Source organism: Podarcis muralis, chromosome 5 (assembly GCF_964188315.1).
Source record: "Podarcis muralis chromosome 5, rPodMur119.hap1.1, whole genome shotgun sequence".
NCBI classification, from domain to species: domain Eukaryota; kingdom Metazoa; phylum Chordata; class Lepidosauria; order Squamata; family Lacertidae; genus Podarcis; species Podarcis muralis.
The window spans coordinates 92,554,897-92,582,237 of NC_135659.1; the positions used below are offsets into that span (position 1 = coordinate 92,554,897).

A 27,341-nucleotide genomic window follows, 5' to 3' on the forward strand; every position below is an offset into this window, starting at 1 on the left:
CACAGCTAGACTTCTACAAAAAAAATGACAGCTGCATGTTCAGCTCCCCGCTCTGTAACATTCAACAGAGCTTACCTTAGGAGTATGCAGGAGGTATGTTCTGCCTCCATGGTCAGAGGGAGTAATGAATACCAGTTGCTGGAAACCACAGGACGGGAGAAGATGCTTCTGCTCCCATCCTGCTTGCTGGTTTGCCACAGGCATCTGGTTGGCCACCGTGAGAACAGGATGTTGGGCTATATGGACCATTAATCTGATCCAACAGGGCTCTTCTTCTGCTCTTATGTTCAGGTGTTTCCCACACCTATGTATACTCAATGCACTGACGGTATTTCCAGTATCTCATCACATGAGGGCTGACCACATCCATCCACTTATTCTGAAAATGTGGCCTCACTTGGCATGCTTGGATAATGCCCAGTTCGCACTGCACATGATAAGTATATCTAACAGTGAAATTATTTATGTATGGTCTGAGAGCACTTTAGGCAGCAAGTTGTGACTCATTCAGGGAAAGAAGGTTAAATGGTTTGTCCACGAAGCCATACATATTTATAGAGCTCAGCTGGTGTCCCTGCAAGCCGATTTCCCAGTACTTTGATGGGTTTGCACATCTCATCAGCAGCAGGATGTAGGTTGCCACCCCATGTCCACGATCACCTGTTGTTTCTCTCCAGCAAGCAATTATTCAAAAATACAGGCTGGGGAGCAATATTTTCAGCAAAAGCACACAGTGGCCCTCTCAGTCAGTATTCAATTTAATTCCACCCACAATAGCTATGATTAGCAGGTGGTTTCACTAGCCTTGTCAAGAAATTGAAAGAAAATACCTCGTATGTGGCTTTGCTGCAGCCTTGTTGTGTATATACTTGTTGTGCTTTATCACAATTTTGGTGATATTAGAAACTTAGGTCGCTTTCGTACCATACATTTAAAGCACATTCAACACACATTTAAAGCACATGACTTCCTCTGCAAATTGTAGCTCTGTGAAAAGAGATACACTTCCCATGATTCATTGGGGGAAGTCAAGCGTTTTAAATGTACAGTGGTACCTCGGGTTACATACACTTCAGGTTACATACGCTTCAGGTTACAGACTCTGCTTACCCAGAAATATTACCTTGGGTTAAGAACTTTGCTTCAGGATGAGAACAGAAATCGTGCTCCGGTGGCACGGCAGCAGCAGGAGGCCCCATTAGCTAAAGTGGTGCTTCAGGTTAAGAACAGTTTCAGGTTAAGAACGGACCTCCGGAACGAATTAAGTACTTAACCCGAGGTACCACTGTATTGTGTGGATGTGACGTTAGTGTGTTTCATGCTGGTTTTTACTGTTGTTGTAAACAACCTGTGTTAGCAGCACCGAAGGGACCTTTCTGGGGTGCAAGCCTGGACAGTGTGTATGGAGGTCCTGGGCTCCCCAGACAAGACTCCTCTCTTGGCCTCACTGGTGTGGTCCAAAGGAGAGCAGAGCAATATGTTTGGCACCAGCTTAGTAGCAGGAGTTGCCTGAAGGAGGGATACAAGGCACCATCCAACCATCTTAGGGACTCCATTCTGGGTTTGTTCCTTGGCCTTTTCTTCTCCAGAAGATATCCCACAAGGCAGCAGAGGTTTAGGATCAGAGTTTTTCCTTCTCCTGGATGGGTTCCCTTCCCAGGTTCACAAGCCCCATCTGCCCCTCACTCCCCTCTACAGCATGGGCAGAAACTGCCTTCTTGATCATTGGACTCACTGTCTGTCCCATCCTCTCAATCTGTGGGAGCCTGTCTTCACATGCAAGGGAAATCCCTAACTCATCAAAGGTTTGAGACCCATTGGCTACCCTCATCTGGTTTAGCTGGCCAGTCGAAACCGTGTACTGGGGTGTGGCTGTTGTCACATGCTGACAGCTTCTAGGAGCCACAGGTGAGAGCTGAGTGCATCACAGCCTGTGGAGAGCCGGGGAATGGGACATTCTAAATCACTGTTTCCCAAACGTGGGTTTCCAGCTGTTGTTTTGGATCGCAACTCCCATCATCTCTAGCTAGCAGGACTAGTGTTCAGGGATGATGGGAACCGTAGTCCAAAAACAGATGGAGACCCAAGTTTATGTGGCTCTTCCATCTGCCCGCACATTCAGAGGGTGGAATGAGGTGTTCCATACCAGCAGAGTCACACTTCAGTTACTCCACAGGCTGAGGCTGGCAGGACTGGGAAAAGGGAGAACTCCGCTAAATCCAAACCATGCACCCCACAGCCCAGTTAAAAGAGGGGCTTGGATTGCAGAGCCCACTCTTGCGTAATTTGCACTCGAGTTCCATGTGCAAACATCTCCATCTTCTCTCTTCCCCAAAGTGGCTATGGAAGGGCTCAAGCTGTTTTCTGAACTGCAGCTTTCTCCTACTCTGGTGCTGTAATTTAAACACCAAGGAACAGGCTTTTTATGTTAGAATTAACAAAAAAAATTAAAACTAAACAAAAACCAATTAAGAAAGACTGAAGCATCAGTCTGAGAAATCAGCTAGAATAGATTTATAGCACACAAGCAGAGAGCAGAAAGGGGGGGGCGGTTGCAGCTGATTTACAAAGTAGAATCAACAAATGTATTTTCAAATATTTGTGTTTACAAACCAAGGGAATTGCCATTTTTGATAAAGTCATATTCGTACCACAGTTTGGAGAGGAAATAGAAAGAAGTGAAGAAAGGGTTCTGTTACAGCCTAAAGCCATACAGTGGTACCTTGGTTTGCAACTGTTTTGGATTACAACCATTTTGGATTACAGCCACATCAAACCCTGAAATTTGTGTTCCCCCCCCCCTTTTTTTTTTTTTTTGGATTACAACCCATTTTTATTTATTTTTTTGGATTACAACCCTCTTTTTTTCCTTCTTTTTTTTTTTGGGGGGGAGGCCCCACTGGAGAAAGCACACCTTGGGTTACAACCTGTTTTGGTTTACAACCGGACCTCCGGAACGGATCATGGTTGTAAACCAAGGTATCACCGTACTGAAAACAACAAAATACTGCAAAGCTATAGAACCCACAAAACTACGTATGTGTTTTGAGGAGCTATCAAACCAGTTCTGCCATTCTAAAAATGTTACATCAGTCTTCAAATTCACAGGATCTTTCGTATATGTTGTAGTAAACATGAGTTTGCTCTTACAGAGAATTAATATATGCTGGATCAGACTATAATTAAGAGAAGAAAGCTGTGTTCCCGCGTATCTGTCCTGAGCTCTGAGCTGGATTATGATCTCCATCTTTGAGATGGACTGAGATTCAGTAGAGTTCAGATTTGATCAGGACCTGTTAAGTAGTAAGTAAACAGGATACACGTAAAAGCATTCAGAAGACAAGGGTGTCAAAACAAATTACAAATCAATAGATCAGCTCAATACATTAACGTGGCTTGATCACCCCTTAGGGAAAGCTTGAGTGAGCAGATAAGTTTTAAGCAAGATAAATTTAATTGCCAATTTGGTTGGTGCCTGCCTAATGTTCACTGGGAGCACATTCCAAAGGGCAGGTGCCACCTCACTAAAAGCCCAGGTCTTAGTGGGAGAACATGACACTGCTAAGAGCTGCAGAAGAGGGGAAAGAATGCAATTTTCCTGTTGCCACTGCTAATGACGAGCCCCCAAGACAGCATTGGTGTATTTCTCCTCCTCTTACCGAAATTTGGTAAAATAATCCCCCCCAAATTCCTTGGCCACAAATAGGCCAAAGAATTAAGAGCCTGGATCTGTGACAAGCTGCAATATTAAGAACAATTTGTATGTTTTACAGACTTGATTTGGCTCACCATTACTGAGACAGGGCAGGTTTCAAAGGGCTAGAAGCAGCTCACTAGGATAAAACTGCTACCCTCTACTTCTGGTAGATGGATAATTATTGCTTACCAGGAGTGAGTGGGACAGGAAAAAGAAGAGGTCTGCACAGTGCAAAAGGACCAGCAGAAATGCTGAATTGGCTCGGCCAGTGTGTTTGCACTGCGCTGACTTCCCCACCACCTTGTTCCTCTCTCTAGCAAAAGAGATACACCTGCCAGGAAGCTGGTTTGGTGGCTCTGTCCCACGCAGAGAGCCACTTCTACAAAGGACGCCATTGTGCAAACCAGTTGAGGAGTTTCAAAATTTTCCAATGGAAAGCCATTTACTCCATACAAATGGACACTCAGTGCTTGCTGACTACATGGTCCACAGCGATCTTAATTTCCCTTCTTGAGATATGTTCTTTTCTCCAGACACTTCTGGTTTTAGATGAATCATACTAATTTAATCAACTACTCTAAGACTCAAACTCCTTGAAGTTAATTAAATGAACGTTTCCAATGAAAGCCCAAAGGATTTCAAGATGAGATTAGTTGCTTCTGAATTACAGCCACGCGGAACGAAAGGAGGCCTCTCTTAATAAGAGAATATTTGCTGCATAATTGCAAAATCGGTTCCCTTAATCATTTCTACTGCTGGTGACACAGAGAAAATGAGCAGAGAAAGTCTCCCCACAATGAAACTATAGATCAACTTCCTGCATTTTGCTACAAGACAACAATTAGGCTTAAACTTTTCTCTAGACTGCAGTGCAGCTTGCATACATATCTAGATCGGCAGGCTGAGCGATTCATTTTTTTTTTTTTGGCCCTCTTGCTTCACTGCTTGCTGCTGGCACTCAGTGCCAGTTTTACGTATAAGCTAAACAAGCTATAGCTTAGGCCCTCACTCTATTGGGGGCCCCAAAAAAAATTAAAGGGGGGAAAACTGGGTGTACATTTCCAAAATATAAGATAAAAAACAAATAAAATAAAACCTACATACAGCAACAGTGTTTTGTGTTGTGTAGGCTCCTATGATGTAAGTAATGGGCCCCGCCTGCTAGCCTGCTCCCTAAAATATCACTGGTTTGCTCATTTCTATATATAGGGTGCCTACATTCTGCATGGACTGATTGCATGACAAAGGACAGCTGGATATATAAAAGGTCCCATTACCTTCAGTAGCTTAGGGCATCATCAAACCTAAATCTGGCCCTGGTGCCACCACAGCTAACCCAAATTCCCAGTAATGGAAAGATCTGCATTTATTTACATCACTTTCACACACTATCTCAGGGTGGGCTCCAACATAGCCTGAAGTCATGCTCATGTTACAACAGCTCTGAGTAAAAATGGTTCTTTGGAACCCATTCAGTCCACCAACGGAGATCTGGATGAGCAGAGATACAAAGCTGGGACTAACACATCTCAGCCCAAGCCTCTCCCAAGGGCAACAATGGGGAGAGCACAGAATTGGACCTCCAAGAAAGAGCTTAATGTCCAAGTAGACTCATTCTCATAAACCAACCTTTCCCAACCTTGGTTCCCAGATGTTGTTAAACTACAACTCCCATCACCCTCGACCACTAGCTATGCTATCTTGGGATGGTGGAACCTGGTGTGCAACAACACCTGGAAATCCAAGACTGGGAAAGTCTGGTCCATGGTAATAAGTCTACTGGTACATTAAGATCTTCCTTGAAGGTCCAATTCTTTGCTGCCCCCGCCTCATTGTCTGAGATATGGTGGATGGTTACTTAGAGCCACACGGCAATGTTTTTTTTGTTGCATGTCTCCCTTGTTTATCATATTCTTCCCCCAACAATCAGTATTCTGCTGTTTACCATTTCAAAGGTCACATCTGTAATTCATAATATATGGCAGTGTTTTGCAATCAGATAGTGGCGTGTATGAGCGGCATTCGACAAGAGTATTGGCTAAACGGGGAGAAGCCTTTGGTTTTTAACCTGCTCACCATTTTCTTCACATGTCTTCCCGTTCCTGTAGACCACTCTGGGATTTGATCACGAAGGGCAAGGAAGAAATGTTTCAGATTTGCAAATGAAGCATCAAATGTAATCGGAACTGTACTAATATGAAGTACAGCTGAAAGGAGACAGGGGTTTCTGAGGACCATAATAGTCTCTCTACTGTACAACTTTGGTTTGTTCTTTAAGCCCAAAACAGGCTGCGGGTCAGTTGTTGATGGCAGGAGCCAGAGACAGCTACTTTCTCCTTCGCTCCTTCTCCGGGGCAAAACCACCGCCTTTTCACCTGCAAGTTTTATTTAACAACATTCATATACCACTAAGCAGTTTTTATAAAGCTGAACCAGTGGGGCATAGTGGTTTGAAGGTTGGACAAGGATCTGGGAGACCAGGGTTCAAATCTCCACTTGGCCGTGAAGGTCAGTGGGTGATCTTGGGCCACTCACAGCCTCTTAGCCAGGCATGGTCATACTTGGCCCTCCAGCTTTTTTGGGACTACGATTCCCATCATCCTTGACCTCTGGTCCTGTTAGCTAGGGATGATGGGAGTTGTAGTCCCAAAACAGCTGGAGGGCCGAGTTTGGCTACCTCACAGGGCTCTTGTCGGGATTATATGTGGAGCAGGAGGCCCACGTGGGAGAGCAATTTGGGGGGAAAGGTGGGGTGCAAATGCAATAATATATATATATATATATAGGGTCGTTATATTCTTATTTCCCATGCAAGAGTGAAAAAGCAGTGTGAGGAGGGTCACTTTGCACTGCGAGAGTACAGTGGTGGCAACTGCATTGGGGCAAATGGGGCAGTGCCCCTCCAACCTCACTCTGCCCCTACCTTCTTGCCTTTGTTACTTAGAAGCAGGCAGTAGGCAGGGTCTGCCTGTCTTCTACCCTACCAGTCCCAGTAGGCACCAGTCACTGCTGGGATCAGAGGAAAAAGGGTTAAACAGCCTGCTAAAAAGGAAAAAAAAAATATTCAGAGGAAATCAACCTGGAACTGTGCTTAACATATCGTAGTCTGGATCTGCGCCTCTGGTTTCCATATGCAGGGTATCACAATAGTTCTATGATGCAGCCTCTCAGAGCAAAGCCATTCAGCTGCAGCAGAAGATTCACAATCAGTTTCCCAGTAGGAGACGACACCCAGCAACCAGCTGCAGATGTTAAGATGGGTACCAGGGAAAAGAGAAATATAATTTTAATTAGCTGCACTGAGATGGCCAGAAAACTACCCTCTGGGTTTTTCATCAGTTGAGTGCTGGGATATCTCATGACTGAATCATTGCCCAAGGTCATTTTGTTCTTTCTCCTGACACTCCCAGGTAATGAGTTCCCTGAAATTTGTCATTCTCCAACCTCCCTGGCATGAAATATGAACAGTGGCCTTCAGTGGTGAAGCCCTGGGAAACATGCCCAGCTGACAAGAGCACCCTGATGAAAGACGTTGGTGGCATCCATTTGCTTCAAGAAATAATGGCGTGCACCTCCAGGGATGTAGTCAAACCACTGTATTAACAGCACCAAAGTGACCTCCCTGGGGTGCAAGCCTGGGCAGTGTGTCTGGGGGACCTGGGCTGCCAAGATAACAAGGCCCTCTTCTTGGTCTTGTCCAAATGTGGTCCAAAACAAAGCAGAGCGATCTGTTTGGTACCAGTTTGGCTGCAGGAGTTGCCAGAAGGAGGCATACAAGGTGCTTTCTAACTGTCTTACGGACTTCACTCTGGTCCTCTGGCTGTATGGAATAGGAGAGCTTGTGGATCCTTCAGGTACACACCTGGGGTTAAAGGAGGGGCCAGAGGAGAGCTCCATAGAAGAGTGCTAGCTTGGCATGCAGTCAGTCAAAGGTTCCCATTAGTAAACATGGGGGGCTGGTCCTGAACAAAATGGTAGAGGAACAGTATTTGGAGACACTCTGGAATTCCAGACAAATCCTTGGAACAAACACCAATTTGCTGAGGTTTTGAATAATTTTAAAAAAGGTGTATTTCACCTACACCAGCCAACATGAATAGCTCAGTTGGTTAGAGCAGGGTACTGCTAACGCCAAGGTTGCAGGTTCGATCCTTGTGGATAGCTTGTGGATAGTCCCACTTGGACTACTGCAATGCGCTCTACGTGGGACTACCTTTGAAGGTGACCCGGAAACTGCAATTAATCCAGAATGCGGCAGCTAGACTGGTGACTGGGAGCGGCCGCCGGGACCACATAACACCGGTCCTGAGAGATCTGCATTGGCTCCCAGTACGTATCCGAGCACAATTCAAAGTGTTGGTGCTGACCTTTAAAGCCCTAAACGGCCTCGGTCCTGTATACCTGAAGGAGTGTCTCCACCCCCATCATTTAGCCCAGACACTGAGATCCAGCACCGAGGGCCATCTGGTGGTTCCCTCATTGTGAGAAGTGAGGTTATAGGGAACCAGGCAGAAGGCCTTCTCAGTAGTGGTGCCCACCCAGTGGAACACCCTCCCTTCAGATGTGAAGGAAATTAAGCAGCAAATTAAGCAAATTAATCTTATCTTTAAAAGACATCTGAAGGCAGCCCTGTTTAGGGAAGTTTTTAATATTTAATGTTGTATTGTTTTTAACACTCGATTGGGAGCCACCCAGAGTGGCTGGGAAACTCAGCCAGATGGGTGGGGTATAAATAAATTAGTATTAGTATTAGTATTAGTATTAGTATTAGTATTAGTATTAGTATTATTATAGCTGCATATTCCTGCATTGCAAGCGGTTAGACTAGATGGTCCTCAGGGTCCCTTCCATCCCTACAGTTCTATGATTCTATTATTTTGAAGCCCGAAGCAGAAGGAGGCAGTGATGGGTATCAACTTGGTTAAAAGAGGACTGGACAAATTCATGAAGGATAGGACTATCAGTGGCTACCAGCCATGATTGCTATGCTCTTTCTCTACAGCAATGGAGGCAGCAAAGCTTCTAAATACCAGTTTCTGCAAACCACAGGAGGGGAGAGCATTCTTGTGCTTGGGTCCTGTTTGTGGGCTTTCCTGGTTTGGCCATCTAGGATGCTGGACTAGATGGGCCATTGGCCTGTTCCAGCAGGCTCTTATTCTGTTCTTCTGTTCTTAATCTCTTATTCACCGTCCACAGAGCAGTGGAAGCTGTTCCATTAGGTCAAACAGAGCACTGCTCCACCAAGCACAGCCTTCAGCCAGGCCCCACTTCTTTCAGAAGTTCCAGACTGGGTTTTTATTCTATACAAGTCTCTGAAGTCCTTGGTTGGTTCCCCTGCCCTTCAAACATCCCTTGGACACCTGGAGAGAGCAGAGAGAAAAGCCATTGCTCTCAAATGCATTTCTAAAACAAGAATGTTCCTTTCATCAGTTCCAATTGCTGCCCCTTATCTGATGTTCTCTCATGCATCCCGGCGGGCCATGACACTGGGTTTGCAAAGCCATTCTTGACATTTCCAAAAAATGAAATGTGGCTGGCTTTTCCAGTGCCCCCTACATCAGTGAGAAAGAAAAATAATGTTGTTTCCCCCCTCCAAGAAGATGTACACTCTTGATCTATCATGTGGCATCAACCCCACTTTCCTATGCTGCTATAAAATTTGCACTCTGCTCCGTGGTTCCACCTACTCATCCATCTCAAAGTATTTTCCAGTTGTTTGTTTTCAATTATTGCTCAGCCATGCTTGCTCCTCTGACTTCAGCTCGTGGTCTATCACCCATGTTCTGTGTGGAAAGGCTGTCTGCAGGCCAGTGTTGCAGTTAAGTTGTGTAGTTTTTGCTCAAAATTCGTGGGGCTCTGGATCACGTTGGGTAAATACTGGAAACATCGATAGTCCTTAAATTACGAACAGGTTGTATAATGTATGAGTGGTGCTTCCTAAACTGCTTCTCTGCCTGGGGAATTCAGAATTGTGGTTGTTTGCGTGATGCTTCCAAATCAGCTGATTTGCAACCTCAATTCTGGAGTTCTGAATTGTCTGGTCTTCTTTCCAAAGTGTTACAGGTGCATTAGGAACTGGTGCATAACTCCATTAAGTTGTTATTGGATTTCTAGAAAATACTATGCATGTGCAGTTTGGTGCAGATTTCAATTCCTGTAGTTCCTTTGTGTCTTTTCCTCAATGATTACTCCTGTTGTGAATGTTGAAAAGGATGAAATTTTCTCCCTCTCTAATAATACTGGGACTTGAGGCTACCCAACTGGTAACCCTGGCAAATACATTAATTCCTCTAGGTGCAATGTCATCTAGTGGAACGGTCTACCTCACAGGTTGTAAACCCTCCTTCTTTGGAGGTTTTTAAGCAAAGGTTGGACGTTTGTGGATGCTTTTTCCTGCATTGCAGGAGGTAGGACTAGATGACCATTGGAGTTCCTTCCAACTCTGCAGTTCTATGATTCTATATCCATTCAACATTGCATTGTGGAATGGAATGGAGATTTCAAGTAGCATAGCCCCAGCTGAGCCTACGCCCAGCTGGAGATCCACTTACTACAAGCTCCACTCAGCCTGATGGATCTTGGGTTTGGATTGTCCCCTTAATTAATGAAGAAAATGGCTCATCATCATCATCACCTATTATTTATACCCCGCCCATCTGGCTGGGTTTCCCCAGCCACTCTGGGCGGCTTCCAACAAAATATTAAAATACAATAGTCCATCAGATATTAAAAGCTTCCCTGAAAAGGGCTGCCTTCAGATGTCTTCTAAAAGTCTGGTAGTTGTTTTTCTCTTTGACAGCCGATGGGAGGGCATTCCACAGGGCAGGTGCCACTACAGAGAAGGCCCTCTGCCTGGTTCCCTGTAACTTCGCTTCTCGCAGCAAGGGAACCACCAGAAGGCCCTTGGGAATGGACCTCAGTGTCCAGGCTGAATGGTGGGGGTGGAGACGCTCCTTCAGGTATACTGGACCAAGGCCATTTAGGGCTTTAAAGGTCAGCTCCAACACTTTGAATTGTGCTCGGAAACGTACTGGGAGCCAATGTAGGTCTTTCAAGACCAGTGTTATATGTTCTCAGCGACCGCTCCCAGTCACCAGTCTAGCTGCTGCATTCTGGATTAGTTGTAGTTTCCAGGTCACCTTCAAAGGTAGCCCTGCATAGAGCGCATTGCAGTAGTCCAAGCGAGAGATAACTAGAGCATGCACCACTCTGGCGAGACAGTCTGCGGGCAGATAGGGCAGATAGGCTCAAGACTGGGGGTATTCATTATCTTCAAGTGCCAAAAGTTTCTCTCCTGCATAGATAGGAACTGAAAGTTTTAGAAACTGGGCATGAGAGTGGAGTGCATATTAGAGCTCGCTGGTTCTTCTCCAAATGACCTTTGCTTGGCAAAGTCAAAGAATCAACTTTCTCTTACACTTACGGAGAAGTGTAATCATTTAGCAAACTTGTGAAGTGCTGTGAAGTTTTCGTAATGGTTGAAAGCAAAATAGCATTTTGATGAATAAAGAGCTCCATGGGACTTTTAAGCTTCAACACAGAATATCTAGGACCAAACTATGCATTATGCCCAAACGATGTAAATAGTGAAGCCCTTTTGGGGGTTTTTAATGAAAAGCAGCATTGGGAGGCTGTGTTTTTGAATGCAGGAGGAAGGGAGGAGAGGGGGTGCTTAACCCTTTCCCGGCTGGCAATTTCACCACTTTAAGGGTCAAACTAGACTGTGGCATGGGAGAAGGCAGGCTTTAAACCTTTAAGGTCCTGGTCAGAATTCCTCCAGTGCCTGTTATTTACACACACCTGTGATTAGCAATTGGAGGTTTTCTCCCCCTTGTGAAAAGCACAGAAAGGAGGTGACTCTGATGGTGGGCAAAGCCTTTTCTCCCACACCACAGTCCTCATATGACTCAGGTATTGGTGTTTTGCAACTTTGACCTGTTGCAGGACCTTAGCCAGACCTTAGCAGAGCATACGCAGAGTTCCAGAAAGCAAGCAGGAACAAAACGCTGCTACTAATAACTTGGTTATTTAGAGGTGTTTATTATTTACAGAATTAAAGAACCTTTTATTGAGGGTGAAAGAGGAGAGCACAAATATGGTCTGAAGCTCAACATCAAGAAAACGAAGAGCATGGCCACTGGTCCCATCACCTCCTGACAAATAGAAGGGGAAGAAATGGAGGCAGTGAGAGATTTTACTTTCTTGGGCTCCATGATCACTGCAAATGGTGACAGCAGCTATGAAATTAAAAGGTGCCTCCATCTTGGGAGAAAAGCAATGACAAACCTAGACAGCATCTTAAAAAGTAGAGACATCATCTTGCCAACAAAGGTCTGTATAGTAAAAGCTATGGTTTTCCCAGTCGTGATGTATGGAAGTGAAAGCTGGACCATAAATAAGGCTGATCGCCGAAGAATTGATGCTTTTGAATTATGGTGCTGAAGGAGACTCTTGACTGCAAGATCAAACCTACCCATTCTGAAGGAAATCGGGCCTGAGTGCTCACTGGAAGGACAGATCATGAAGCTGAGGCTCCAATACTTTGGCCACCTCATGAGAAAAGAAGACTCCCTGGAAAAGACCCTGATGTTGGGAAAGATCACAAGGAGAAAGGGACGACAGAGGACGAGATGGTTGGACAGTGTTCTCGAAGCTACGAACATGAGTTTGACCAAACTGCGGGAGGCAGTGGAAGACAGAAGTGCCTGGCATGCTCTGGTCCCTGGGGTCACGAAGAGTCGGACATGACTAAATGACTAAACAACAACATCATTTACAGCAGATTCTACAAGTTACTATATACAAGAACAGAAACGGATCTTAACTAGCTCTCTCTTAACAAACTCCAAACGACTCTCAGAACACCACACTGACCAACGAAACTATCCAGTCAGTAAGGTCATAAGTCGTCATGCCTGTGTGAGACCTCAACCAATGGTAGAGCTGTATCCAAGGTCCCATATCTCTAGGCAGAATAGCTCCTCTGCTCAGTCATCCTGGCTTTCGGCCAACTTCTAATTGCTTTGTGTGAAGCTGCACATAGTAGAAAAATCCCAACATCAGGAACCACCACACACACAAACACATACCCGCTATTTATTTATTTAGAGTCTTAGGCACCAGGGCTATCCACACGAGATGTTCCACATCTATATCAGCTCCAAATTATAAGATCATAATCAGAACCTGCTGGATCAGACCGAAACCCATCCAGTCCAGTATCTCACAGTGGCCAACCAGAGGCCTGTGGGAAATCTATGCACAGGATCCAGGGACAAGGGCACTCTCCCCTCCTGTGGTTTCCAGCAACTGGTATCCAGAAGCATTCCTACCTCCAACCGTGGAGGTTAGCCATTATGGCTAGTAGCCATTGGCAGATGTCTCCTCCATGTCCAATCCTCTTTTGAAGCCATTCAAGTTGATGGCCACCACTGCCTCTTGCATAGTTTAACTATGTACTTGCTTTTATCGGTCCTGAATCATTGACTGTACACCTATCCATCATAGCGATGAGGAGAAAGTCAACCCGCACAACATTCCTCTCAAGTTGCATTCTCAGGTTTTCACAATTTCCCTCTTTTCTTCTTCTTCAAGAGATGGTTTACAGAGCGGGCTTAAAAAACAAAATCCAATGCTATTGCATCACAGACTTTTCAGGTGTGAACTGACCTTGCACTATGGTCTTACCTGGTGTACAGGTGTGGCGAATGGTGTGGTTGCTGATAGCATGCAGCAAGAGTGCCAGATTGGTCCCACAACCATGGGGGCTTGCAGCCACGGGTGCCATGCAGTGTGCATGGACCTGGCACCAAAATTTGTGGGTACCAAGCCCCTTCATGGGTGCTCCCTTGTGGGTGCTCAAGCACCCAGGGCCCTAAGGAGTTGGCATCTATGTCATGAAGCCATGCCTTCTGGCATTAACTGGCCCAGTGTGATTTTGGGAAGGAGGAGAACCCAGGCTTTTCCTCCCAGCTCCATTACAGCACCTCTCAGGTGGGTACCATTGCCATTCTAAGAGAACAAGGGAGGTGTCCGTGGTGAGTTCCGGCACCTATTTTTCTAGAAAAATAGCACTAAGGAGAACTGTACATCCCACCGTGAACTCTGTGGAGGAAAGGTGGTACGTGTGTGTGTGCGTGTGCCATATATATATATATATACACACACACACACACACAGTGGAGCCTCGGATTGCAAACGTATTCCATGATGGAGGCACATCCACAATCTGCAGCGTTCGTAACCTGCAGTGCTGCGTCTGCATACGCACGTGACGCAATTTAGTGCTTCTGCGCATGCGCGAGCGGTGAAACCAGGAAGTAACCCCGAGTACTTCCGAGTTTCCTGCGGTCCGCAACCTGAAAACGCATAACCCAAAGTGTTTGTAACCCAAGGTACCACTGTGTGTGTGTGTGTGTGTGTGTGTGTGTGTGTGTGGCAGAGCAGGGAGCCTTCTGCTGGCAGAAGACTGTGCCCTAAGTCTGGATCCATCTTATAACCCTTTTTTTGAAGAGTAGGGGTGGGGTCAACTAAATTGTAGACTTCTCACCTTGGTAGGTGGAAATAGCTTCTCTCTGTTTCTTGGAATGGTAGGGGAAAGTGGCAGCAGTCTCTTCCTCTTCCTCTTCCTCTTCCTCTTCCTCTTCCTCTTCCCCTCCCCCCAACCCAACCCCTCCATTCCCAGGTCAATGCTATCCAATTATTTCACACAGCAGCTGCAGGTCAACCCAGGTCAGATGGGGAGTGGAGTCTGATGGCTGGCTATTTCATAAATACTGGAAATTACTTTGGTCCTGAAGAAATACTTGCGTCTCTCAAATGTTAGCGACGAGGCAACTGAATTGCTTTTCACCCCCAGTGATCAGCAGCCTGATAGCCGGATGGAAGTGTGTTAGTGCCTCGTTTTGTCTTGCTGGCAGCAAATATGAGGCACCGTTGGCTCGTTTCCAGTAGGGAATTTAACACTCAAACACTGCTGATATCTGCGAGTAGCCAAGATGGGATTGGCCCCAGTCTATTGCTGTGCATTTCCACTAAATGCTTCAGCCAATGAGTTCTCACCTAAGGTTATCTTTCTACAGCGCGGAGGCTCCAGGGCTTGATTGCCATCCCACACTGCCGAAATTATTATGTCCAGCTCTGCTGATTGACCGCTACTCTCAGACCAGCCCCCAATTTCTCACTATTCGGACCTATGATGCGGCAATGAATTGCAGCAAGAAAAAATATTTGGCGAAATAACAGAGTTCCGAGCAGCTAATGATAAAGCTAATCTGGAGAAACTGAGATCAGAGGAGGGACAGGGAAATATTATTATGGAGCCGCTCCAAACTCGTGTTTTATTGCAGGCAAGGACAGTGTGTCCCATTTTGCCACCTGAGGCAAAACAGGAAGGTGTCACCCCATTGTCACATAGCTGTCAACTTTCCCCTTTTCTTGTGAGGAATCCTATTTGGAATAAGGGAATTTCCATTTTAAAAAGGGGAAAGTTGACAGCTATGCTGTCACCACCACAGCCTGCCTTACCCGGTGTTATGTACTGAGTTGAATAGGATCCAAAATGCAGCAGTCTGATTGGTCCTAGAACAATAGGATTTAGAATGCAGCAGCCTGATTGCTCCTAGAACAATAGGCTCCAGAATGCAGCAGTCTGATTGGTCCACAGCAGCTCCAGGTGGAAGTGAATCCACGACCTGATTGGCCTACAGGAGAATCCCGGAATTAGCCAATCACATGGGGACCATTGTGTAAATAATGTATATAAAGCAGACATTCTGGGGGAACTTCCATTCCTCCTCACCACTATGAGCTGAATAAAGAGCATGAAATCCACTCTCGACTCCAAGTATATTTCACCCAGGTTGTGGGAAGGCATCTGCAAAGAAGCAGCAATGGTGTGTCCTGCCAAAATCTCATGACATATTGTGCGTCACTCTATGAGATCTCGTGAGATTTTGGCAAGATTTTGGCAAGCGGTGGAGCGTGTGGGCAGGGAGCCCAAGGCACAACATCTCTTGGGCTTCTGCCTCCTGAGGCAGCTGCCTCAGCCACCTCATGGTTGGGCTTGGGCCGGTCCTGATTCTGCAAGAATCAATTCCCATTGGTGGCTTCCCAACTGGAAAGCTCTCCCCAGAGAGATGCACCTCGCACCATCACAAACAGCCTTCAGACACTGGGTGAAGGCATTCCTGTTCACCCAAACATTCCCCTCTTAATTGGTGTTCATCTTCTATTTGGGTGTGATAGAATGTTCTATCTTCTCTTCCAAGTCTGTTTCTTGAAACAAGCTGCAATAAACCCAGATGCCAACTTTGCTGCCACAACACCATCATTGGACCCAACCACATCAAACATACCATCTCAGGCCTATTTAACTGCTTATCTTCTACCATTGTATATGCCATCAAATGCCAGCAGTGCCCTTCAGCTCTCTATATTGGACAAACAGGCCAAACCTTACGCCAAAGGATAAATAGACATAAATCTGACATCAGGAATCACAAGACAGAGAAGCCAGTAGGAGAACACTTCAATCTCCCAGGACATTCAATACAGGATTTCAAAGTAGCTGTCTTATTACAAAAGAATTTCAGAAACAGACTTGAAAGAGAAGTTGCTGAATTACAACTTATCACTGGACTGAAAACGATGGAGACACCTGGTCTTAATAGAGATATTGGATCCCTGTCTCATTACATATGCCAATCATCTGCATACTATCCCTTGCTTTTTCCTGCAGGGCTAATTGCAGTCGTTAACAGTCATCAACAGGTTTACCATGCCCATTGAGTCAATCACCTATCTCCTACTACCCTCCTGAGAAAAACCCCACCCGACCCTCCCACTATATATAACAGTCTGGTGACTTCTGTTTCAGTGTATCTGAAGAAGTGTGCATGCAGACGTAAGCTTATACCAAGAACAAACTTAGTTGGTTTCTAAGGTGCTACTGGACATTTTTTTTATTTTTTAAAAAATATCTTAAATTTGGTAATTATGCTTTTGAAAAAGGAAAGGAAAAAGGAAATTACAAGTCGCTTCAAGACAATGTTTTATAGTAAGTGGGATATAAATAAAATAAATAAAATAATGATTTATGCTTTTTGGAGGTTTGTGCTTATTAGGGTTATCATGCAGAATGGCGTCAGGAGCCGAATAATAACATGCATTGGATTTGTAACGGATCCAGGATTTGGATCAGCGTTGCAAAAGTTATGTCTCCAGTTTTCTGGATCAATCTCAAGCATGCCCAGGAAATGGAAAATATATGTGGATGCACAAAGGGCAAGTTTCACAAACCCATAATTTGATGACAGGCAGGATAGACTGACTAGACAGCAGGAGTGCTTGAGCAGAAGCTGTATCCAATTATGTGGGAATAATTGGATGTGGTGGAAAGCAGTGCATTTTGGGAAATGGTATCAGCCTGCCCTTTGCAAGTTGGCAAAAAAAGAGAAAGAAAATCATTACAAGTTTTACTGCTAACAACCCAAGTTTAATGGTTTAAGAAATGTCTAGTAAACAGGCCCAATATTATAAATGTTTCCAGGAATTCTGACCGTCACAAGTCAATTAATCTATGGAGGTGCCTCTCCCGTGAAGCTTCAATGGTTTTGTGGTGACCATAAACAATTCCAGCCCCACTCTTGCCTGTTTATGACATCTCCCAAGCCTTGGTTAAATGATTTCCACGGAGAGAGAACATAGTTCATCTGCTGTCCTGTTCCATAAGAAGAAAGTAATAGTGTGCTGTTGTTGTTTAAAGCTAGCAAGCACGCAAACCCCAGGGATGAGGACGTTGTAAATAAGTTGGTCTGAATCAGCCTTGCCCATAGGCTGCCTTTTGTGTGTCAAGACCCCGAAGCCACCCTCTCATTGATGAATAAGACACAAGAACATGGATATTAGGTTAATGGGTAGTGGGCAAATTTAGGCCATGACTTTATTGGTTACAGAATGTGAGCGGTATTGGCTTAGGCATTGGATTTTTTTAAAAAAATGTTTTATTAGCAATTTCAATATAACAACATATCAAAACATTTCATATTCATTATTTTACCCCCTTCCCCCACCCCACCCCCTTCTTTTCTTTACATTTCCAACATATCTTTGACCCGGTTTTGTACATTTTTGCTATCTGTACTGGTCTTGTATACCATCTGTACATCATTTTCATATAGTTTTCTTTCAAGAAAGAACAGTCTGTAAATTTTATATCTGTTTTCCACAATTTTTCCCAATCCTCAAATTGTATGTTATGTCCTATATCTTGTGCCCATTTGATCATGACCGGTTTTACCTCCTCATCTTTTGTTTCCCATTCTAACTGGATACTATATGCACCCTTCAGCAACTTCACTTCTCCTTCTATAATTTCCTTTTGAAATCTAGAAGTAGTATAACCAAATCCTGGCTTAAGCATTGGAATTGACCCGACTACATCGGACTCCTGCCCATCATGCAGGGAGTCCAGTAAGGGTCAACCACCGGTAGGGGGAGCTCAGTCAATGCAAACCAATTCAAGCTCCCCCTGGGTTCCCGATGGGGTCGTGGCATAGTAATAGCCCTGCCCCAGGCTTCAGACAAGATCCACACCCCCGGATTCCTTTAACGGAATACCCTTAAGCTTGGAGGGGCAGGTGATGGCCACACCTCCCCTCCCCCATCATAAGGTCAACCAATGCCTAACCGTAAAACCTTACAAAGTTGTGACGATTGCTATGAGGTAGGCGAAAACCCTACCAAGTGGGAAAATTCCTACCAGGCCCCTCAACGGTGACCATCCGAGGTCGGTAGCAAAGCCAATGTCGAAACCTGAAAATAAGGAGGGTGGATGGGAGATTGAGGAAGCGAGCCAAGAGGAGGTACATTCTTTCACCTTTGGTGGACATGCCCAAGGATTAAGGCTTTCTGAGAAATGATATATAATGAAATGAAAAAGGTATTTAAATATACCTTCTTGAAGAAACCAGAGGCTTTTCTCCTGGGTATGGTCGGCCAATTGGTGCCAAAGAAGGATAGAACATTCTTTATGTATGCTACAACAGCAGCAAGAATACTCATTGCAAAGTACTGGAAGACACAAGATTTACCCACCGTGGAAGAATGGCAGATGAAGGTGATAGACTATATGGGACTGGCAGAAATGACCGGCAGAATCCATGACCAGGGAAGAGAGACAGCGGAAGAAGATTGGAAGAAATTTAAAGACTATCTCAGGAAACATTGCAAAATTAATGAATGTTAGAACGATGTTGATTTTAGAAATTAAGTGGTTTTCAGCTGTAATGATTAAGTAAAAAGAAAAGAAAGGTTAAAAACTAAACAAAAATTAAGGGAGAGGATTTGCTTGCACCTCAGTTTAAATGGGGCCCGGCCACAGCCCCCCAGCCAGCGGATTGGCTGGCTGGACAATGACATGGCCGGGAACCTCTCGGTGATGCAGGACTTCGTCTCCTGCCCCCAGAGGGGAGTGGGTGGCCACGTGGTCCACCACAATTCCTCCCCACTGGGAAGTGGAGCGGATTAACTGTTTCATGCTGTTACCTCTAAAATGGTCAGTGTAGGAGATGGCTCGGGAAGGGGAGGAAACAAATGGCAAGTGGCCTCAAACAGGGTTAGGCTAGTGAGGCAGCATCACTGGGTGTGCAGCCAAGAAGGGTGCCTTCTCAAAGCCCAGTAAGTGCTATCCCTGCTTTAGGAAGGAAGTGTGAGGGCTCTGACAGGATCCTTCTACCTCCTTCCCAAAGCTGGGCACACACTTACTGGGCTTTGAAGGAAAGGTAGGAGGGCTCTAGGAACCTGTCAGAGCCTTGTGCCTCCTTCCCAAAGCCTGGTTTAAGCCGGCACTGCGAGGGCTGAGGGGAGGCAGCAACTGGCTTCACACAGGGCAGTATATTACCAAGGTCTGTGTGATGGCCTAGGACTCGGGCTCGGGCTCGGAACCAGAGGTGTCTCGGTCCGCACCGGATCCTCTGCCTCAGGCGGCATCTGAACCGAGTCTGGGGCCTGATCCTGAAGAGTCCCAGTCTGCACAGGTTCCCCTGCAACAAGCTCCAGCTGGGCCGAGTCAAGGGCCTGAGCCTGCCCTGGCTCCAGATACAGGGATTACCTTCTTGCCTTCAGCTGGGCCATCACTTACAGCTGCTCCACTACCAGTTTGGTCAGGGGAGGCTGAGGCGGCCCCTGGGTCTAGTAACCCACCGACGTCTCCCGAGCTGCAGAGACTGAGGTCTGGCAGAAGGAGAGACCTGAGTACTCGCAGAAGGAGTGCTCACCTTCGGGAGAAACAGGGAGGTGAGTCGCCAGGGGATCAGGACCGGCCACTACCCCAACAAACAAAGATAAAAGGCTGTCAGACCCTGCCCCAGGTTGCAGGAGCAATATTGCTGCTCGCTGGTACCCGCCTGTTACCCTGTGTCTGACCTAGCCTGGTTTCCTGCCTTGGCCTGTTGGACTGACTCCTTGTGGAACCCTTGGATTTGGGACTTGACCTGGACTGCGTTGCTCGCGTAAACCCCCAGGCCCAGCACAGTCTGCCCCTGTTCTAAGGCAAGGTGATGTTACACCTCAGCTCTCCCTCTGGTGTAACCAGATTGCATACCCTCCAACATTATTCTGATGAAAATAGGGATGTCCTATTCAATTATTTATTTATTTTCAATCAATCAATCAATCTTTATTATGGTCCAGAGACCCAACAAATCATTACAAATCAATACACAATTCATATTTATTATTATTATTATTATTATTATTATTATTATTATTATTATTATTATACCCCACCCATTGGTCTGGGTGTCCCCAGCCACTCAGGATGGCTTATGGTGCAGATAAAAACATAGTAAAACATCAAACATTAACAATTTCCCTATATAGGAACTGCCTTCAGATGCCTTCTAAAGCTTGTATAGTTACTTATCTCCGTTGCTCGTGGGTCGCCTAACTCCATACCCTCCAACATTTCTCCAGTCCTAATAGGGACGTCCTAAATAAAAGTGGGACATTCCAGGATGAAATCAGAAACCAGGACAGCTTCTGTAAATCCAGGACTGTCCCTGGAAAATAGGGACACTTGGAGGGTCTGAGATTGAAGGGCTGGTAATAGAGACATTTCAGGTAGAAAATACACACTATGCTTTTAGAGCATATTTGAAGCATATTTGCCCTCTCAAAGAATACTGGGGCGTGTCGTTTACCCCTCACAGAGTTACAAGGCCCAGCAATCCTTCGCCAACTACAGCATCCAGAATTCTTTGAGAGAAAGAACGTGTTTTGAATGTGTTTTAAAGGTAGGTCCGCAGCCTGAGAGAGGAAAGTCAAGCGGTAGCTGGTCCCAGCCAGGCCTGTTCGAAGGGACTGACCGCTTCACGTCTCCCTTTGAAGAAGAGGGGAGAAAGCTTACCAAGTCAAATGCAGCTCAGATGCTTCACAAACTATCTCCATCCCAGCTTTTCTAAATCTCAAGGGGGCAGGTGAAAGCGAAGAGGTGGGGCCCCATACATGACAGGTAGGCTGGATCAGGTCCACCTAACTCAGTGCTCTCAATGTGGCCAACCAGACACCCATGGGAAATCTGCAAGCACAACAGCACCCTCCACAATTATGATTTCCCACACCTGGTATTCAAAAGCATACTCCCTCCATCAGTGGAAGTAGAACATAGCCATTGTGACTTATCCTCCATGAATTGCTCTGAAACCCTTTTAAAGACATCCAAGTTGGCAGACATTGCGGTAGCAAATTACTATATTATTTACTGTATAAATTATTAGGCCAAACTTTTGTGTTGCAGCTTCTGCAGAACTGGGAATTGTGCTTCTTTCATCCTCCACAATTTTAAAAGCATCAGAGAGTTGGCAGCTCTTAAGGACACTTTTGGAGAGATCCAACCCATCACCTTCCTGCTGTTAGAAACCTTTCAACTGTGTTATTTGCTGGTGGTCGTACAAAGCACCAGCCAGGTTATGGAAGGAAGCAGGCAGGACACATTAGGGTGACTTAGGGGAACGGAACTGGAGACGGAAAGATCAGAAGGAGGAATTTGTTGAAAAGACTTACAGGAATATTTGTGTGAAGTCAGTTGATTTGGTGTTTAATTTGCTGCTGTTACTGTGTGTGGAACCCATTGCTGAAGCTGTGCTAAGTTTGTTATTGGTATAAGCTAAGTTTGTTATTGGTATGAGCTTTCGTGTGCGTATCTGAAGAAGTGTGCAACTTAGTTGGTCTCTAAGGTGCTACTGGAAGGAATTTTTAAAATTTTGTTTCTTCCTTAAAAAGGAAAAGGTAAAGGACCCCTGGATGGTTAAATCCAGTCAAAGGAGACTATGGGATGCAGCACTCATCTCACTTCAGGCCGAGGGAACCGGCATTTGTCTTTCCAGGTCATGTAGCCAGCATGACTAAATCACTTCTGGTGCAACGGAACACCGTAGCTCAAAGAAACGCTGTTTACCTTCCTGCGACAGCGGTACCTATTTATCTACTTGCACTAGTGTGCTTTCGAACTGCTATGTTGGCAGGAGCTGGGACAGAGCAATGGGAGCTCACCCTGTTGCACAGATTTGAACCACCAAACATCTGATCGGCAAGCCCAAGAGGCTCAGTGGTTTAGACCACAGCACCACCTGCACTTCCTTTATAAGAGCATGGCTACCCTACAAATCTAAACCAGCTTTAAACTTTTCACAACACCCAACCTAGAAACCCTGGAAACTGTAATTCTAGGGAGAGGGGGAAGGGGTCTGAGCAACCTCACAGAGCAATGGTTTCCACCATTATTTGATGTGTGCTGTGATAATTAAACTCATTTCAAAGAAGTTTAAGGTTCTAGTGAAGATATGGCTACACATTGGTTGAAATGCAAAAGATCTTGATTGCATTCAATGTTTGAGTTTCCTACAGAGTCAAGCACAAGTTAATATCAGTAGTGTTTGCTTTATTGAAAAACACATACTGAGGGTTACAGAAATGCTATAACTTGGATTTGTTTGTTCAATCAATTTCAATCCTCTGGGGCAGAGGTTATTGGCTAATGGGATCACGGGCTATAGAGACCAATCATTAAACTTCGCACACAAAGAAGACAGCTTTATAGAGGGGAAGGAATAAAATGGAGTTCAAGGAGAGCCCAGGTTATAATTTTTATTTTTAAAAAAAAGATGAATGAACCAGCAATTGTGAATCAGGAATCACTGATATTGTGAAGCGTTAACTTGCACCACAGCAGCCCAAAGGGATCCTAGTGGCTATTTACAGTAGATAAGAAGATCAAATGCTTATGCCAGTTAACATGGGAGCAACGGTGGAGTAAATGGACCATAAACTTTGCAGGAAGTTTAATTTGCAGGAGGTTTTCCCTCTTGAATGCATGTGTTCTATAGTTGGAGATTTCATATTCCCCCACCACGCTGAAATTTCCATCACAGGTTTATCTCTAATTTAGAGAATGAGGTGATGCACTGAGAGCACCCACAACATATGGGCACTGAGTACCTTGCGAGGTTTGGGAACCCAGGAAATATCTGAGTCGGGTTGACATGGCAGATTCCTCTGGACTAGGGCTAAAGAGAGAAGTGTTGAGTTTTTATTTTTCTATGCTGGTTAGTGGATGGGAGTATACTATTGCTTTCTGTTACTGTGCTGCCAATGTTGTTGCCACTATCATTGGAGGATGGGAGCTACGAAAGGAGGGAATATGTTAATGTTTATATGTCCCCCCCCCCATTCTAATTTATAATGTCTTTATGTATTCATCTATATCGTAGGGTTGCCAATTGTTGAGCTTTTTAAGTCAGCCTGGTTAGCAGCTATTGATAGGCTGGTCAACAATGCATTTGTCTAATCCTCTATTTAACAACAACAACAACAACAACAGCAACAACAACAACAACTCAAAAGCTAACCATTTTTTTGTAGTGCAAAAACTTAATTCCTTAGAAGCAACTTTTTCTTCTTCTGCCAAGCATGGAAAATAGACAGAAGCACAGAAACATATTATATTTGCAATACAGAAAAGGCTTTTATACTAGTCAAACTTCAAACTGCATTTTCTTTTATGAAGCCGGTAAAAGGGAAAAACATTAATGCAAAAAGTCTCAAAGTGCTGTCTGCTGTCTCTTAGGCAAATACATTTTTGTGAGCTTTGACATTCCTGTCCATCTCCCTATTTGATCAACCATTCCTTAAAGAAAGAGGAGAATCGTGCCTTTCCTTTTTTTCCCCTTCCAGCTTCCTTTATTTTATTTTATTTTGTAGTCGTAGTTTGTCACTGTTATTAAATTCTAGAATATAATTCAGGATGCTCTTGATGAGGACACAACTCTTGATGAGAACACATTGTACTCAATGGGGTTGCTTTATTGCTTATTTTAATAGGTTGTTTATATTTTAATATTGGAATGGGAGTGCCCTATGGTGTATTCCAGTTGCGTAATGTGATTATGGTTTCAATGGTTTCAATGGTTATATAACCATTTTTATACTTCTAAGTTGCTGAAATGTCAATTTTGACATTAGCAGTATTTAAATTAAAATAAATTTGTTTAGTTTCTGGTTTGTGTTTGTAAGTATTGCAATTATCAATAAAAGTTTTTAAAAAAGAAGATGATGATATCTGTCCTCTCTCATCCAGGTCAATGCTTTCATCTCCTTCGTTTTCCCAATGGTCGTCATCTCCGTCTTGAACACCATAATTGCCAACCAGCTCATCATCATGTTCAAGCAAGCCGCACAAGAAAACCAGGTGTGCACTATTGGAGGCCAGCAAACGATGCTCAGCATGTCCATGGAGCCTGGCCGTGTACAAGCCCTGAAGCATGGCGTCCGAGTCTTACGTAAGTTCCTCTTTCTCTTTAAGCCCTCTTCCTAGATTCCTGCTGTCAGAGACTGCCTCCAGGTCCCAGCTCACAGAAGACCAACGCTAGCCGGCAGAACTGTACAAAAGTCTTTATTGAAGTTTAGTTTCCATTTTCAAGCTCTAGCGTGCGTCTCTACGTCTAGACCCTAGACCAGCGAAGCCTCGTCTGAGTCTCCGCCCCCTGTACACCAGTTTAAGACTCTAGCCTTACTCCACCTTCTTCGTTTCTCCTTCCGCCTCTGGGTCCTACTACCCCCCGGGGTGCCTTCCTTCCTGGACGCCTCGGATGCGGACCCCTCGGACTCCTCCCCCTCTCTTCGGCGGGCTTTGGGACCCGGCTCCCTCTCCGGGCTGCTCATTGCGCCACCCTCTTGTACATTTGAACTTGGCGCGCGCGCGCTGCCCCTGACCTTCCTTTTGACCGTTTCCTCGCTCTCTGATGCAGGCGTGGCTAACCCTGACTCATGTCCTTCCGCTGACGGAAAGCTGCCTGCTGCCGATGCCTGGGACTCCTCCCCCCTACTGCTCTCCGGTGGAGAAGCTGGTCCCGATTTCCAGCTGCTGCTCTCTGAGTCCCCTCTGGCCCCTCCTTCCTGAGGTGTTCCCTCTGGCAACCCCCTAGCTCTGACCACGGGAGCCCCTTTCTGTGAATCCTCTGATTCGCTGGAGAGACTTAGAGACCTCGGACGGCTATCATCGCTGACCTCTCCCTCGGATTCCTCTCCCTCGGTCTCTAAATCCTCCCTTTCCTGTCCCTCTGCTCCTGAACCCCTGACACCTGCATATCTTGACAGACTTTCTTTTGCTGAGGTCTGGCACTTGAGACTTGGAAGTTACCGGCTATTAGCCTTCTCAAAACAAACTTCCAGAATGCCCACCTCACTGATGAAGCATTTTCCAACTCCTGTTTGCTTTAGGCTAGCAAAATGGCTGCCCTCATACTTCATGGACTGTGTGTGGATGGCAAAGTTTGTGGAGATACCTTCAAAGTTCCCCTTAGTATATTGAGGCCTCCCTCTTAATAATAATAATAATAATTTATTATTTATATCCCGCCCATCTGGCTGAGTTTCCCCAGCCACTCTGGGCGGCTCCCAATTAAGTGTTAAAAACAATACTGCGTTAAATATTAAAAACTTCCCTGAACAGGGCTGCCTTCAGATGTCCTTTAGAGATAGGATAGCTGCTTATTTCCTTCACATCTGAAGGGAGGGTGTTCCACAGGGTGGGCGCCACTACCGAGAAGGCCCTCTGCCTGGTTCCCTGTAACTTGGCTTATTGCAGTGAGGGAACCACCAGAAGGCCCTTGGAGCTGGATCTCAGTGTCCGGGCTGAACGATGGGGGTGGAGACGCTCCTTCAGGTATATAGGACCAAGGCCGTTTAGGGCTTTAAAGGTCAGCACCATAATGTTAATGGTGTAATGAGTAGCTCCTTCTTGGCTCAAACTATATCGGCACTCCACACCTGAGTTCACTGTTAGGGGGATTGCTCAAGTCTTTCAACTACCTCTTATTAAATGGGACATCTTGGATTGGAACATGGGCAGTTGGCAAAGGTTTCATAACATTGGTGTTGCTTAGAAGATACACTGAAAACTGTGTTACTGTGTACACTGGAGGATGTCGCCACTGTACACCTTCTCCTTGAAATCACATAGATACATGTTTGTTAAGAAAAGTGATAGCAAAAATTTCCTGTGCTGTCCTAGAATGTATGATCCTGGGATCCAGGCAAGGCCAAATGAGTCACTCTTGCCTATAGTCTCTGCGATCCATGATGACTAACCTGGAATACTGTGTTCTACCTCCACTGACTACCACTTGCTGGGATGGGAGAGCAGAATAATAATAATAATAATAATAATAATAATAATAATAATAATAATAATAATAATAATTTATTATTATTATTTATAGCCCGCCCATCTGGCTGAGTCTCCCCAGCCACTCTGGGCAGCTCCCAATCAAATATTAAAAACAGTACAGCATTAAATATTAAAAGCTTCCCTAAACAGGGCTGCCTTCAGCTGTCTTTTAAAGATAGGATAACTGCTTATTTCCTTCACATCTGGTGGGAGGGTGTTCCACAGGGTGAGCGCCACTACCGAGAAGGCCCTCTGTCTGGTTCCCTGTAACCTCACTTCTCGCAATGAGGGAACCGCCAGAAGGCCCTTGGAGCTGGACCTCAGTGTCCGGGCTGAACAATGGGGTTGGAGACGCTCCTTCAGGTATACAGGACCGAGGCCGTTTAGGGCTTTAAAGTCAGCACCAACACTTTGAATTGTGCTCGGAAACTTACTGGGAGCCAATGCAGATCTCTCAGGACCGGTGTTATGTGGTCCCGGCAGCCTCTCCCAGTCACCAGTCTAGCTGCCGCATTCTGGATTAATTGCAGTTTCCAGGTCACCTTCAAAGGTAGCCCCACGTAGAGTGCATTGCAGTAGTCCAAGCGGGAGATAACCAGAGCATGCACCACTGGTGAGACAGTCTGTGGGCAGGGAGGGTCTCAGCCTGCGTACCACTTATTGCACTCAGGGTCTGCTTGCAAGCTTCCCCTGATCATCTGGCTGGCCTCTGTGAGAACAAGAGGCTGGACTGGATGGGCAACTGGCCTAATCCAGCAGCCTCTTCTCTTGTTCTTATGATTGTCCTACTGCACATTACTATTTGAGCTTCTGCTAAGGTCTCAGTGTGAACTAGTTGTTAATTATCCTCGAATAAATACCAGTGTTAAGATATTAATCATATCTGGGATTTCTTTTAAAGCTGCTAATCTGTGAATG

General features: G+C 45.3%; 1 protein-coding gene across 1 annotated transcript in view; it reads left to right on the plus strand.

Moving 5' to 3' along the window:
• Positions 1–27,341, plus strand: part of NTSR1 (neurotensin receptor 1) — a 119,394-nt gene that overhangs the window by 71,658 nt on the left and 20,395 nt on the right. Inside the window, exon 2 of the mRNA XM_028735398.2 lies at positions 24,333–24,534. Coding sequence (XP_028591231.2) covers positions 24,333–24,534 — 202 coding nt within the window. The remainder of the gene's footprint in view (positions 1–24,332; positions 24,535–27,341) is intronic.